At 32.1% G+C, this 14,501-nt stretch overlaps 1 protein-coding gene across 11 annotated transcripts in view; it reads right to left on the bottom strand.

The window, feature by feature from the left end:
* LOC143918344 (potassium voltage-gated channel subfamily KQT member 1-like) overlaps positions 1-14,501 on the bottom strand; it is a 275,499-nt gene that overhangs the window by 107,488 nt on the left and 153,510 nt on the right. For all 11 annotated transcript variants that reach the window (XM_077440193.1, XM_077440195.1, XM_077440196.1 and 8 more), the window contains one exon: positions 1,155-1,330. In XM_077440193.1, the coding sequence (XP_077296319.1) occupies positions 1,155-1,330 (176 nt within the window). The remainder of the gene's footprint in view (positions 1-1,154; positions 1,331-14,501) is intronic.

Here is a 14,501-nt window from a genome sequence, read left to right as displayed (position 1 = left end):
TATATTTTCCGACAATAACAACAAAAAGAACTATCGAAATTTATTTTTCATAAATCTAAAAGAAAGAAACTTCTTGTTTTCAACATACATTGTATACATATGTATGTAAATAGATACTAATTCAAAAATAAAGTTTCACAAAGTCTTTCTCTTCGCTATAGTATATAAACACTCAATAAAATTTTTGGCGATATTTATACGGTGTCCAATCAAATTCGTCCGGTACAAAAATCACCCCAACATAATCGCGTAGCTTCAAAACCGACTGAGACAAAACTGCGCGGCGACAAAGCCGCGTCAGGATTTATGAAAAAAATAATATATGTACGTATATCAATGGACTTGTGATGAGCAAATTATTCCTTCGAGCAGAGTCGTCAAAGGTTCGAGTCCCATTAGAGTCCTGCTGTTGGCCAGACCTTTGTTTTGTGACTCCAGGTCGATTGTTTCTTGCCAGAGATTGTCAATTTTTCTGATTCTCCTTTCCTACCTCTTTTGCTAATCTCAAGTTATTCAGCGTCTTGATTATAAAATGCTCCAAAAATATTTCCATAGATGTTACTATGGATGTTTGTATGAATTCGCATTGTATAAAATGCTTATGTACATATATATATTGATTGATTATACTATAATCGTTTTTTTTTTAATTGTTATTATTGCTCATTGACAAACACTTTTGATACTATCAGTTAATCCATCTACGGAAATGAAATTAAAATTTAAACTATCAAATTAAACAGACTAAATTCAAAGTGACATTAAAATGCCTGGCTAGACATTTTGATTTGTTACCAAAGAACAAACTGTAAAAAGCTTTCAATGAACTCAACTTAATAGCGATGAAAAAGTATCAAATAACTGAAACATTTTTGCGCCATCCTTTATTAACCTTTTGACATACATATTTATAATACGATACTACATATTCAAAGCTCGCATAGAAAATTCGCCGTCATACGTCACGTGAGAGTTTTCCGAGAGGTTTCATCAAACGTAGGAATTTTAATTATGTACGAAATTTCCTCAATCGTATATATGTATGACATGTGAAATATATTAGTATAATATTAAACTTGTCATTTCATCGAATGCCACGCAATATTACGGGTGTATTTTTAGAAAAGTGAATTTATCAACATAAAGGTAGGTACCTGTCTGTGGGCGTAGACCACCGAGCCTAGAAGTTTCCATGTACCACCACGACGATCCATACGAACCATCCTCAGGATCTGGAAGAAGCGAAGACCCCTCAGAGCTGATGCTGCGAACACCTGCCCTGAGGAGCCCATGCCCAGAACCACCAGTGACGCCAGAATTGTCGTCACATCTGCAAAAAATAAACAAATCCATTAAATAAACATCCACGTGAAGTTCTTTTGCAAAAAATCATCAAGCATAAGTAAATTTCACACCACATACATACATTGCTAGATATATCATATGTATGTACATATCTAGCAATTCTGAAAAACCTTTTAAAAATGATGGGAATTCTTGAAACCTCATCTCGAAGCGAACTTTAAGCCTTTCAGTTTTCAATCCAATAAGCTGACCAATACACTTAGGTTAGCTTAGCCTTATACCACTAGTAGAACACCGTAAGCAGCTATTTGTATAAAAAAACTACATATTACCACTTAACTCAAATGGAAATTATTTAAAATCCTATGTTTAATAGTATAGATAGGTATATGATGCATATGTACATATGTATACTGTTATGTATCCCGTGCCACAAAAGTGGGTCTTGATTTTATTTGAAAAAAATACATGAATCATACATAGGGAATATATATCAGTATTAACATCCGACTCATCGAGAGAGTCGTAATCTCCGATTCAACAGTGCGGTAAATTATAAACAGTTCTATATACATATATACATCTTATGTTCATCGTTCCAATATTAAAGTGTTCTTCGAAAATATTTTTATAGTTTTTTATTCTGTTTGATCATTTTTCTTAGATTCACATATGTACATCCATACATACATATGTACATATGCACATTCCATATCTAGCATTTTTCAATGCCTTTCTCCTTTTTTGTATTTTATTTTTTCATTGTTATTATAATTAAAATGTAGATACTTTTTTGATTTCAATGTTATATCTAATATATAATTTGGAAAGAGACTTTGTATATATGTATGTATGCTTCATTCGTAGAAATCCGTGACGTCATCTAGTTAAAAATCTTTTAAAATTTAATATTATATAAGTATTCAGTGTTTAAGTATCTCTTTTATTAAGCACATTATAAAAACGATCGGATAAGAACCCAAATTTCGTCAGGCGAAATCAGACGTAAAAATCGAAAGCGAGGTAAGCAGAGGCTAGCAAAAATAAAGAAATATTGATTGGAGTTTTGACTGAATCATCAATCAATTTCGAAAGAGACTTTGTATGTAAGTATTTATATATGTATGTATGTAAGTATCTTTGGTTGGAAACTTCGTAAACAAAGCAAAGTTTCAATTCAAATAAATAAAAAAAAAAACAAATTAATATTTACTATTAGATTCGCCATGTTTCCGCTGTTTATATTACAAATACTGAGCGAAGCCGGGTAATACATACATATGTATGTACACACATAGAGACAACTAATTACTTTAATAAGTTTGTTGTGAAACTATCCCAGCATGTTTTTAATTAAAATTAAAATTTCCCCACTTGCAACTGCAATCCGTGAACCACCGTTCATTGAAATTAAAAAAGACAAAAAAAAAACATCCCCTCAAACTTAAACGAAAAGGACACAAAGGCATTTATTTCCTCATATATAAATAAAAACAACGGCAAACGCTTTCGTGCGTTACACTCACGACCGAACAACAAACCCACTCCTGCATATTGAATCTTTCGCCTCGGCTACTTTATTCGCCCGCCATTGTTCGACTCGTTTCCGCGGAAATAGTGAACTTCCGCAAACGTGATTGATCGTCCCGCTACATCCAAAGCTCCTCGAAAGCCTTAAGCTCTCGCTGTGCGAAAACTTTTTTCGTATGCAAATTCGCGTCAGTTACGCTCCGCGCTAACGCGACACGGCTAAACCCACTCGCGCTAAATAACACTCTCGATTAGGGCCAAAGGGTCAAATTTTACCATAATGCAATAAAAGCGAATATATTTGCTTTTGCACAGCTGCATCAAATAAAATTGAGTGAATTTTTCGTCCACCGCCACCGTTTCGGAATGTTTTTCTCGTCGTCTCGTGTGCTTTTACGGTTTTTTTTTAAATATCACAGAATGGATTTGGTATACGATAAGATATAACTCTTAACGTGTGCTCGAAAAGTTACAGCGAGACGAGAATAAAAGGACTATTTTCCCTTAGAGTCGGCGATAGCTTATTTACGAGCGGGTGGGAAAATAAAATTTTCCACCTTGATGTCATCATAATCGTGAAAATGTGATATTTTTCGCACTTTTATTGTAAGATTCTATGTGTACAATGTAATCTTAATGCTTTTCTATAATATTGTGTTACACCCTTAAAAATATTTATATATATATATATATATATATATATATATATATATATATATATATATTGTATGTATGTTGCCCAACAATTTTTGCCCTAATTTCTTATTATTTGAAAACCTTTGAAATGATAATTAAATAATGATACTTTTACTAATAGTGTAATATAGATATTTTTCACATTGAATAAATCCTTTTTACTTAAAACTGCTTATATTCTTAAAGATACATACATTCATACATTTTATACGCTATAGCGAAAAAGGTCATCTTTAAATTAGCTATAAATCCTAAACTATCTTTTACATAGCAATAGTACATACCCATCGTTAAATAGAGCAAGGCTTAAGGTTTTGTTTAAATAATAAGTTGGTAATATGACTTGCAGTAATTCTTAAGCATATTGTCAAAGTTTTGCAAAAATATATGAAATTTTGCACGAAAGTAATCAGAAAAACAGTAACTTAGTAATTATAAATAATGAAATAAGCGAATCATGATAAAGTAGTGACTCTTTTAGTTTCTTAAGTAAATAAATCTCATACGTAAATAAATCAAAGTCATATACAAATCGTTTTTCATTTAAATAAATTAGTCGGATTTAATTTAATCATAGTAATATATTTTCAACGTTGATAATAATTTTCCAACGCACAGTTTGCTTGTGAATAAAACCCATAATTTAAAGCATCGACAATTTTAACGTTTCAATACAAAGCAAATTCCAAAAAAACAATACCACACATGACATTCCCAATCGACAAAAACATCTGCAATCAAATAACAATTTATATTTTTATTAACTTAAATCGCATGGAAAACAAAATATACCAAACACACATAGCTATACATACATACATACCTTAATTTATATTGGTATATGAAAATCGAAATATAAAATGGTAAATAAATCGAAAATTCTTTCACATCTGAATGAATTCTGAAGTAAGGAGGGGAAAAAACACTCGGCGAGTTTTCCCGCGACGAGTCAAAGGGCTTCGTTTTTACGACGCGCTCATAAACGCACGGAAAACCCTCAAATTTCCACCACGTAATGACGGCCGCACGGTTATTTGTGTTTCAATATAAACAACCGCAAACTTGTACACCTATCCATACATAAATATGCGTATATTTATATAAAGGGGGGGGGGTCTCGTAAAGGCCGAACCATTTCGCTTAATCCAGCCCATTCGATCACAATGAAATCGCGTTTGGCGTGCCCGGGCCGCGTTAGTTGTTGCTTTTCATAATTATAAAACACGTCGTAAAAGTACATTATGATCAAATCATTGAATTAAATTGTAGCCTCGTTCCCGGAGATTAGCCACACTGAAAAAAATTGCTATTGTTATCATTACCAGTTGGAAAATTTAAATTTACACAAAACCAGATATTTAATATCTACATACTTACAATTCATTGAACTATAACTCAAGTATCAGCAAGTTTAAACGTAAGCACGATAAAATAAAATAATCACTTAACTGAACACGATTAAAGTAGAGTCAATAAACACCACAAATAGAATATTTACTTTTGAAATGAACTAGTTCACATTTTACAATGCAACTATTAATCATAAAAATATACATATATTATAGGTACATACATACATATATACTACCTGATAAAATATAAGCACACATTCATACATTCATTGCATGACTTTGTATCTTTAAACATTTGAAAAATACACATCGACAATTCTTCCGAATGGAAAAAGGTTTCGATGAGGCTTCGTCCTTTGTAAAACATGGAAAATTTTCTTTTTGCTTACATATGACATGTCGGAATTTTCTTCGTCCAAGTTCTCGCGTGACAATAGATATGCGGTGATACCGGTAACGAATTTGCATAGATACGACCCTTTCGAGCCCTCCTGAATTATTAACTCGCGATTTTCACGCAGATTCTCAAACTGTTCCTAGTGTGACGTTCAAAAAAATACCCAAAAATATGCAATTAGATTCGACATCAGATTTAACACTCGTTAAATTTTACCATTATGGAATAATTTGTCACACTGGACGATAACGAAGACGTATCACGTCAAGCACAATTTCAAAAACTTCATTAATTACAGTCAAATAGTCGACATAAATAAATAAATCCCGGTTTATATTCTTCAACGGAGAATATACACACATACATACATATGTATGTGTTTATATTGTACATCTAAATTTCGGATTATTTAAATTGGTATGATAGCTATTTCCGAAGAATATCCTCATTGTGCGGGTTCAATTTGAGGGTTCGCGGAAGCTTAATCCGAAGGGTTAATTCAATCAAAACTTTATTCTCATCCATTAATTTTCACAAGGAGAAGTTCTGATAAATACGCGTCAATCGCGCTTTATCTCTAGAATAATTATCAATTAGTATTTACCCAAAATTTGTTTTCATTACACAATTTAAAACTTTACTATCGCACTTGTATAGACTTGTATAGCACTTGTACAGACGTTTTAATCACTTTTCAAAAGTGGATGGTAACAAAAGAAATATTCCAAAGATATTTCTAATTATGTAATTTCGAGAGAATGAAATATGGATAAAATGGAAACGATGGGGGCTTGATCAATATATTTATAAACATACATATGTATGTACATATAAATATACATGTGCAGCTTGTAAAAAATGGTTTGAACTCAAAATACGAATATTTGAAACAGCCACTACTTGCATCGCATCTTACTGGGAGTTCCTCTATTGTTTAAATCTACTTTATTCTTCCTTAAATAGCTTATTATTTAAAAATAAAAGAGATTATCCATTTTATGCAAACCAGTGTTAAGAGATAAGTGGTTTCGTTTCGTTCTTTTTATCGTTTCCATTTCTGTTTTTCTTTTAAAAGTTCATCTTTTTCATTTTAATAATGCCAAAGAATACGGGAATAGAGTAAAAGGAACAACGCTCAGATTTATTTTAATATATTTTTAAGAGTCGGGATAGAACAAAAAATCAAACAACTTAAATTATCGCGATGTGTGGTCCAAGCAACATAAAAAAGGATACAATGAGATTGGTTCTATAAAAATAAGATCAAAAACAAGAAGAATAAGGCAACACGATCTCATTTAAAAGACCATGTCTTTCAAAATACCAACAATGGACCTTCTGAGTTAGCTGGAGAAATTATAATCATAATATATGTATGAATCGAAGACTTGATTATAAAGAGGACAATTTATCAAGTTTCTATCCATAAAAAGAGTGTTCATCAACAAAGACTGTTTATATACAAAAAAAATGTAAAACATAGCCAGCGGTATGGCTCGGTGGTTGCGTTTATGTTTAGCACCGATAGGTTACCGCGTTCGATCCCGTGCTAATTTTAATACTGCTGGTCAAACTTAGATATTTTTGGCTCCAAGTCGATCATTTCTAATCAGAGTTTGCCAATTTATCTGATTTAATTATTTAAACGTTTCCTCCATCAAATTGGCAAAAATAATCCTACCCGCTATGTCACAAATATCTGAATGTACAATGGGTAAAAATTTATGTACAAATCTAAATCCATAGATGTGAATCTCTATGGATTAATTAATTAATTGTTCATTTCGTGTTCTTCTGCCTGTTGAAATACAGCGATTTATGTAATAAAAATGCTGCAATGTTTTTAATTAATTGTCTAGGAAGGCGCATTGGGGTCTACCTGTTAAGCCATCCTGATTTATATCTATGTAAAAAATTAAATTAAATATTAACGCTGAGACGTAAAATGCTTTAAAAGTTGATACGCCAGTCATTATCATATTCAATCAGCTTTTAAATATTCCATAATCATGTAATGTATTTATGAAAGGTATTAGCCAGCAGCATAGCTCAGTCGTTAGCGTCGTGAGGTGCCGGGTTCCATCCCAGGGTCGGGCCTCGAGTGAAAATGAATTTTTCAGAGAATGCTGTTGGTCAGACCTGGTTTTGTGACTCCAGGTTGATCGTTTCCTATCAGAGTTTGCCAATTTTCTCTGATTTCATTGTTGAAACGGTTCCCGGTAAAAATTAGCTAAAATCCTTCCTATATACAATATGTCATCTATAATTTGTGATTGATTAATGTGCAATAAATAAGTTTGTGTACAATTTGATAGATGTCACATTTATTTGCGAGTTTTTCAGTGTCTCATAATTCAGTGACTTATATAATGAATAAAAAATGCTGCAATATTTGTAATTGGCCAGGAAGGCGCATTGAGGTTGCCCGTAATGCCTTCTTGGTATGTGATTAATGAAAATAAAATAAAAATATTTCATCCACTATGAGTCACCTCACGAATGTGATCTTTGATATTTCAACTTTTAATTTTTCAATTGCGAACCCGAACGTTTTAAATCAATCATCCGAAAACAAAATGAATCAACAATAAACATCACTCCCAAATATTAGCGATAATATTGTAAGCAATTCCGCTTTCGCTTTAAACGAATTTCGCTCATAGTTTTGCCCGCCAATCACACGAAAATCCACCATGATTCAATTATGAGACGTTAATTCGGACGCTTGCGCACTCCTGGTCCAAGTCTGGAACGAGGAAACAAATTAATTAATCCACGTCCAAGAAAACACTTTCGAATCGATCACGCAATTTGGCGTCTGTTTACACGAATCTGGCGGGGACGCTCCTCGACTGCCGGGAAAACTACGTGGAAACGGATACGTGTGGCGTGATCGTTTCCGGTCGCGGAAAAGCGTGTCTACGCCGCAGACCCGTGGTTCTAATTTTACGGCTTTTGTTGCCCGCCACGGTCTAATCGCTATTCGCAATGCGGATAAGGTTGCAGAAAATAATGCGCCAACGTTGGAATCATGTCGACTTTGTCGTTTTGCCTCCGTGCAAATCCACGGTGGTTTAAATAACTGCATTGCTAATTAGTTCGAAATTCACTCGCCCGATAAATTGACCGGCTCGTTTTATTCGCATAGAACTAATGGGTCGTTTGTATTACTCATAGGGACATAAACTTCCAAAACAAAAACACCCAAAACAATAATGGCTCGGGAATGTTTTCACACTACTGCATACGGTCATAGTATTTATCTAAATTGTTGAACATTATTGATATACAGGTTCTACATACTTACAAATGTGTATAGTGTTTGCATATATGTATTTAAATGATAAATATGTCATTTTCCTTAGAGTCAAATCGGTGTAACTACAAATATGCAAAAATTAGATATTGCGACTATTTTCAATCTTCATTTTAATGTGTCAAAATTGTGTAACGTAATATAAATCAGAACATTGTGAAAATAGCAGGATTTATAAAGTTTACTTGAAAATTCACGTCTCGATGTTTTAGTAGTTACACCGATTTAACACTAAGCAATCGATATACATACGTATATATAAACCATTAAACATATGTTTTTACTAGGCTTTTATTAATTTTCTTTCGCCTATCGGTCTGACAATATTCCTTACATTCTTCCGATCGTTTTGAAACTTTGCCATTTTGCACGGTTTGGTCACGGATAGAGATTTAAATTGCTTCCGCTAGTTTGATGGTGAAAAATAGTCGTAATAAACACGTTTAAGAATGCAAAACTTTTGGAGACAGTGACATTCACCGCCAACGGCTAGTAGTCTTTGTTTGACTTTCCACCCCCCACTCATTTTGTCACATTTTAATTGTTTAATTTCAATGAGAAGATTCAAAATCAAATTTAAAATATTTAAAATATTTAGTTATGAATACTTTCTATTTCAATTTATTAGAACTTTTAGATGAAAACCTTCAACTATAAAATAAATTGCATTAACAGTAACTCGCAAAATCATACTTAAATTGCATAGAAAACGGAAAAAAACTATAATAACTAATACCTACATACAAATATACGTGTATTATATATCTACAAAATAAAAAAATATGTATTAAATATGTACATATATATAAGTGATATAAATCTAATTTTTAATATACAATAAATAAATTTACCACACTCTATTTTCTAAATAGGTCCAATAAAGTTGATTGTATAATTTAAATATGTACATATGTATAATTTATATATGCAGATACATAAGAATATTTACTTAATCATAATTTTGAAAGATTGCTATAAAACTATAATACATTCATAGTATATACATACATATGTATGTATTTACAAAAAATGTAATTTAAAACTTAATTGTACATTAAATATTATGTAATTTTGATCATAATGTATAATCACATTATAAATGAAATACGTATGTGTACAAATATATATACATACACTATATATGTATGTGTTATACATATAGGTATATATTATACAAGATTCGTTTACGAGTTTACTCAATCGATTAAAATCTCTCGACTGAGAATTTTATCGGAAATTTCGAAAGAGAACAAAGCGAAATTTGCGAAACTAAATCCAACCGAGAAAAATTCAATTTAACGGCAATTTTCGCTTGAAAAATCCGCATAAAATTCAAAATAAAACAATAAAAACCCAAAGTTAACACCCAAAATCGGCCATTATTGGCACGTGTTTCGATTTTACCGCACTGCACGAAAATTAATCAAGTTTTTCCAAACACACTCACGAGGATCATTTACATACAAAGAGTGGCGTGCGGTTACAACAATTAAACCCCGTTTTAAATAATAATAATTCTTTAATTAATTACACACACACACACACACACACTACAATCGATTTTTCGCGGATGCTTATAATATCAAAATTTATTTACAAAAATTCGAACTACGATTCCAGTGTGTTCGATTGAAGTACACAAAATTCCCCAGTCGAATTCGCACGGCTTTCCACAATTAATCATAATACCGAATCCTCAAATTACGCTCACATCGAACTCAATTTTCTGACCGCCGAATTCAATCTTAATCACACTATCGCGTTCGCGTTAAGCTTGCGTTTACTAATTTTCAACGGCCTTAAATTAAATACAATATATGTATGTATACACGTACAATACATATGTATATATAAGGTATTTCAAAGTCTCAACACACTTACATACATGTACATACATATATATGAACACGTATACGTGCTAAACTTCTTTTAACTTTCTCAGATTGAGTTTACTTCGTTAATTACTTTCTTTCAATGTCTTTTCGAGTGCAACTCTATTTTGCCGTTTTATAAACGTGACTCCTATATATATATATATTCTATAGCATTCCAACGTTTACTGATCCATGTAATATGTATATGTATACTTAGCATACTAAAATATGCAAAAAAATCGTATTAATCAAAACAATTTTTTTCACAGTCTTGCCGTAATCAATAAATAACTTTTATTAGAAACTGCTCGGCGTTGGTATATCGATAACTAATTTTTCAATAACATAATGGCTATAATAATTATTTTATAGGCATCTTTCAACGACGTAAATGCATTAAATTGGAAAAGCGTATTAAAATTTCATTCAACAGCATCGTCACCTTTTTATTTGAAACAAACAAAGTATGAAAATATAATTTTATAATCAAATATAATATAATACAAAAAAAGGCTGAAATACTTTTTAACCCGATAGTAAATTTTCTTTTGAAAGTACAATTTATATATGGTTATTTTTTGTCAGTATTAATATACATATTTACAAATATGAACATATATTGTACATATGAATAATAATACGTATAATTTTAATTGAAATTCAATCTAAAGCAACACAATTTGAGAATAGCAACTAAAACTCGTAACGTATACTATAAGAACATAGAAATCGTATAAAATTTCTAACCCTTACTAAAAATCGAGTCTCACAGCGTGGAAAACCATGCATTATTCATCGTTATTGAAATTCATACATGATTCATTCAAACAGATTAAACCTTTCAATACCAATTTAGCCAAACTGTGGAACATTAGTCAGAAACCGCTTTCGACGAATTCCAATATAATAAAATGGAGAAAATATACGTATGTTGAATGAACTAAATATTTCCACTACCGAGAAATCGAATATGCACATATCTATATACATTATGAATGAATAGCATCGAAAGATTCGGAAAGCGAGTTAGACAATTCCCACCTCATCCAAAATTGCACACACCTTAGGCTTAACCCCAAAACGACCGAAGGGAACATTCGCGCGCATCCCTATCACAACTTTTTAATTTGGCCGCGTAAACAATGTACGACGGCGGCTGCAATCCGCGACATTTATAATTCAGCGAAGAAGAAAATTGGTTCTGGGAGAAGCCCTCTAACGGCCTGGATGAAAGAGGCCCTGGCATCGCCGGTCGTTAATATTTGAAAGGCTGAAATGCTGAAAAGCTCCGATCGGCACAGACTCCACTCCGGAGGCGTCCATTTCTACCTAGAAACCCGATTCTAGAGACGCTAGTACATTTCTAGCAAAATGAAATGCTCCATAAGAGTCATATTCTCATAGAACAAGAGAGAGAGCCAACATTTCCAGCTTGATTGCTTCTTACATTTTTTATCGTAATCAAACCCGTTTACCTCTCAAGCAATCACGATACTTCAAGATTTATTTTTCAAAAATAGCCGAGTGGATTTTTTTTCTGCAAACGAATTTGTAGAAAAAAATATCATGAAAATTCAAAATATTGTCCTAATCCTTAGTTTTAAATTAAAATCTACAATATCACGAATTTGATACATTTAAATTACAATTATTTTGAAACTTACAAAATTTGATCTGGCAATAATAACAAAATTTATTGTCATTTACATACTTAATTATTGATTAAAAAGAAAGAAAGTGTAAAGTTGAAGATATCTAAAAATAATTGGGTGTTTTTAGCAGGGCTGTCGAATCGTAGTCGGAGTCGGAGTTGGAATCGTAAAAAATCAACCGACTCCGACTCCTGAATAGTATAACGGTATGAGTCTCTAATTTTTTAAAAGTAAATTGAATAATTAATAATTTCTTTATAAAAATCATAAATTAATCATTATATTAAAAAAAAAAATGAATTGCACACATTTTAATGTGCTATGGCGAAAACGAATCTTTCCCCTTTCTCATATTTTTTTATTCTCATTTTGTTTAATAAATTTATTCGTTTGTATATGAAATGCATACACATATTTGTATGTATAACTACTAAGAATGCACTTACTTTTTTTATTTCTAGCTCTTTCATTACCAATATTTCAATAAATTGGGTTACATGTCCATTTTTTGTGATTCTTTGATTTTTTATATTATATTTTGAAAATCATTATTATTTTTACTACTATTAATTTTATACGTTGGCAAGAAAAATCAATCTTAGTAAATTCGTTCAAGTTGGAGTCTGAGTCGCAATCAAATCATAAAATATATCTGGAGCCTGAGTCGGTAAATTTTGATACGACTAGCCCTGATCAATTAGTCGTCCTGTATATGTATGGATTAAACATTTTCATATATCTACATAAATAGTATTCATCCATTATTTTCTAAACGTAAATGTGTATATACATACATACATATAAACATAAATATAATACACGATTGACAAACAGCTGAACAATTTATTGTTAACAACTACCTGATACCATGTTAATTTGACGGACCACAAACAGTATTAGAAAAGTGTAAGTGCCCGAATTCACAGGGCTTTCATACAGACGTATCCGAAAAAAATTATTTATTTCATTTTTAGCTTTCATACGCCTGAGCAGTTCAGCTAAACATGACATAAATCCAAATAGATCAATTGAAAACATGTCCGAATGGATCAATCGATCAGTTGGCCAAAGATCAAACGTTAAATACGACCTCTCGACAGATTGAATTTCAAAATGCATGTGAAGCGTAACTAATTGACTCCGGTCTGCCAAAGTTCGCCGCTCGAAATTACATTTCCCCGGGGGTTGTTTAGGCGCGGCTTGGTCAAAATTAAAAATTTACCCACCCCCACAAGAGCGAAATTCACAAGGCGTTTGCTGAGGCTGCGAAAAGTCTCAAATGACCGCGTTAGTTTCGCTATCCACGATTACGTTGCGAAAACATGAACAATTTCCATATGCAAAGAAGCTTCGGAGAGCTTTCGATAGAAGGGCGCGCGCTAATTGCCCGAGCCGAGCTTTGAATTAACAATGTACACTTTGGTTTCTTGTGCGAGAGAAAGATTACGTTGCCAAACCCCCGCGATAAGGTGTATGAAGTGTGTTAAACAACCCCCTCCTAATAAAACGTGTATTTAAATATATGTATATACATACACGTATGTATAAAGTACACGTTTAGTTAAGTTCACATTATGATACGTTCTAATAATATTCACATAACATGTACATTTATATGTATGTACATACATATATGCAGACAAACTTTACATTTTCCAACTTATGCTAGTCACTGAATATACATATTATTTTCAGAATATATGTAAAGACATATGCACTAAACTAGACAAGTAAGACTGCAATTTCAACACCGAATATAAGGTTACTCTTTATCGTATACAAATATGTACATACATATGTATATACTCAACATCATCTCATTTTAAAATAAAAGCTCGCAACGAAAATGTAATATGCACTTGAAACATTCTTTATTCGTATGGAAATTTTTGAAAAATTGAATCTAAATTTTTATGCATATCTTTTGTTTCCGTTACTCAAAATGTTACCTTCAAAGTGAAACATTGAAGAAAAGATTATTGTGAAGTGTTTCTGAAAAGATATTTCTCTATTGTTTTCATTTTTCCCTTTGTAGAAGATAGAGTAAGAATCTATATACATACATATATACATATATAAAATTGAATGTCTATCTGTGTGTCTCGTATAGGCTCCTAAACCACTAAACCGATTACTACGGAACTTTCAGGATTTGTTGTATGTATGTCCGGAAAGTTTACTGTGAAAAAAAACGCCCAAAAACGGGAACGGAAACGGGAATGAGTGTCATTGCAACGCAATAATTTCAAATGTTTTCGTGTCGCGACCTGCGTTATTAGGTAAAACAAACAAACAATTGAATTATTTCAAATGTGTTCGCTGCCTGCGTTTTTCCAACAAATGGGAATGGAAACGAGAACGGGAATGGGAACGGGAATT

This window comes from Arctopsyche grandis, chromosome 10 (genome assembly GCF_051622035.1).
Source record: "Arctopsyche grandis isolate Sample6627 chromosome 10, ASM5162203v2, whole genome shotgun sequence".
Taxonomy (NCBI): domain Eukaryota; kingdom Metazoa; phylum Arthropoda; class Insecta; order Trichoptera; family Hydropsychidae; genus Arctopsyche; species Arctopsyche grandis.
Note: the sequence above shows the minus strand (reverse complement) of the source record. Positions and strands in the feature narration are given on the sequence as shown.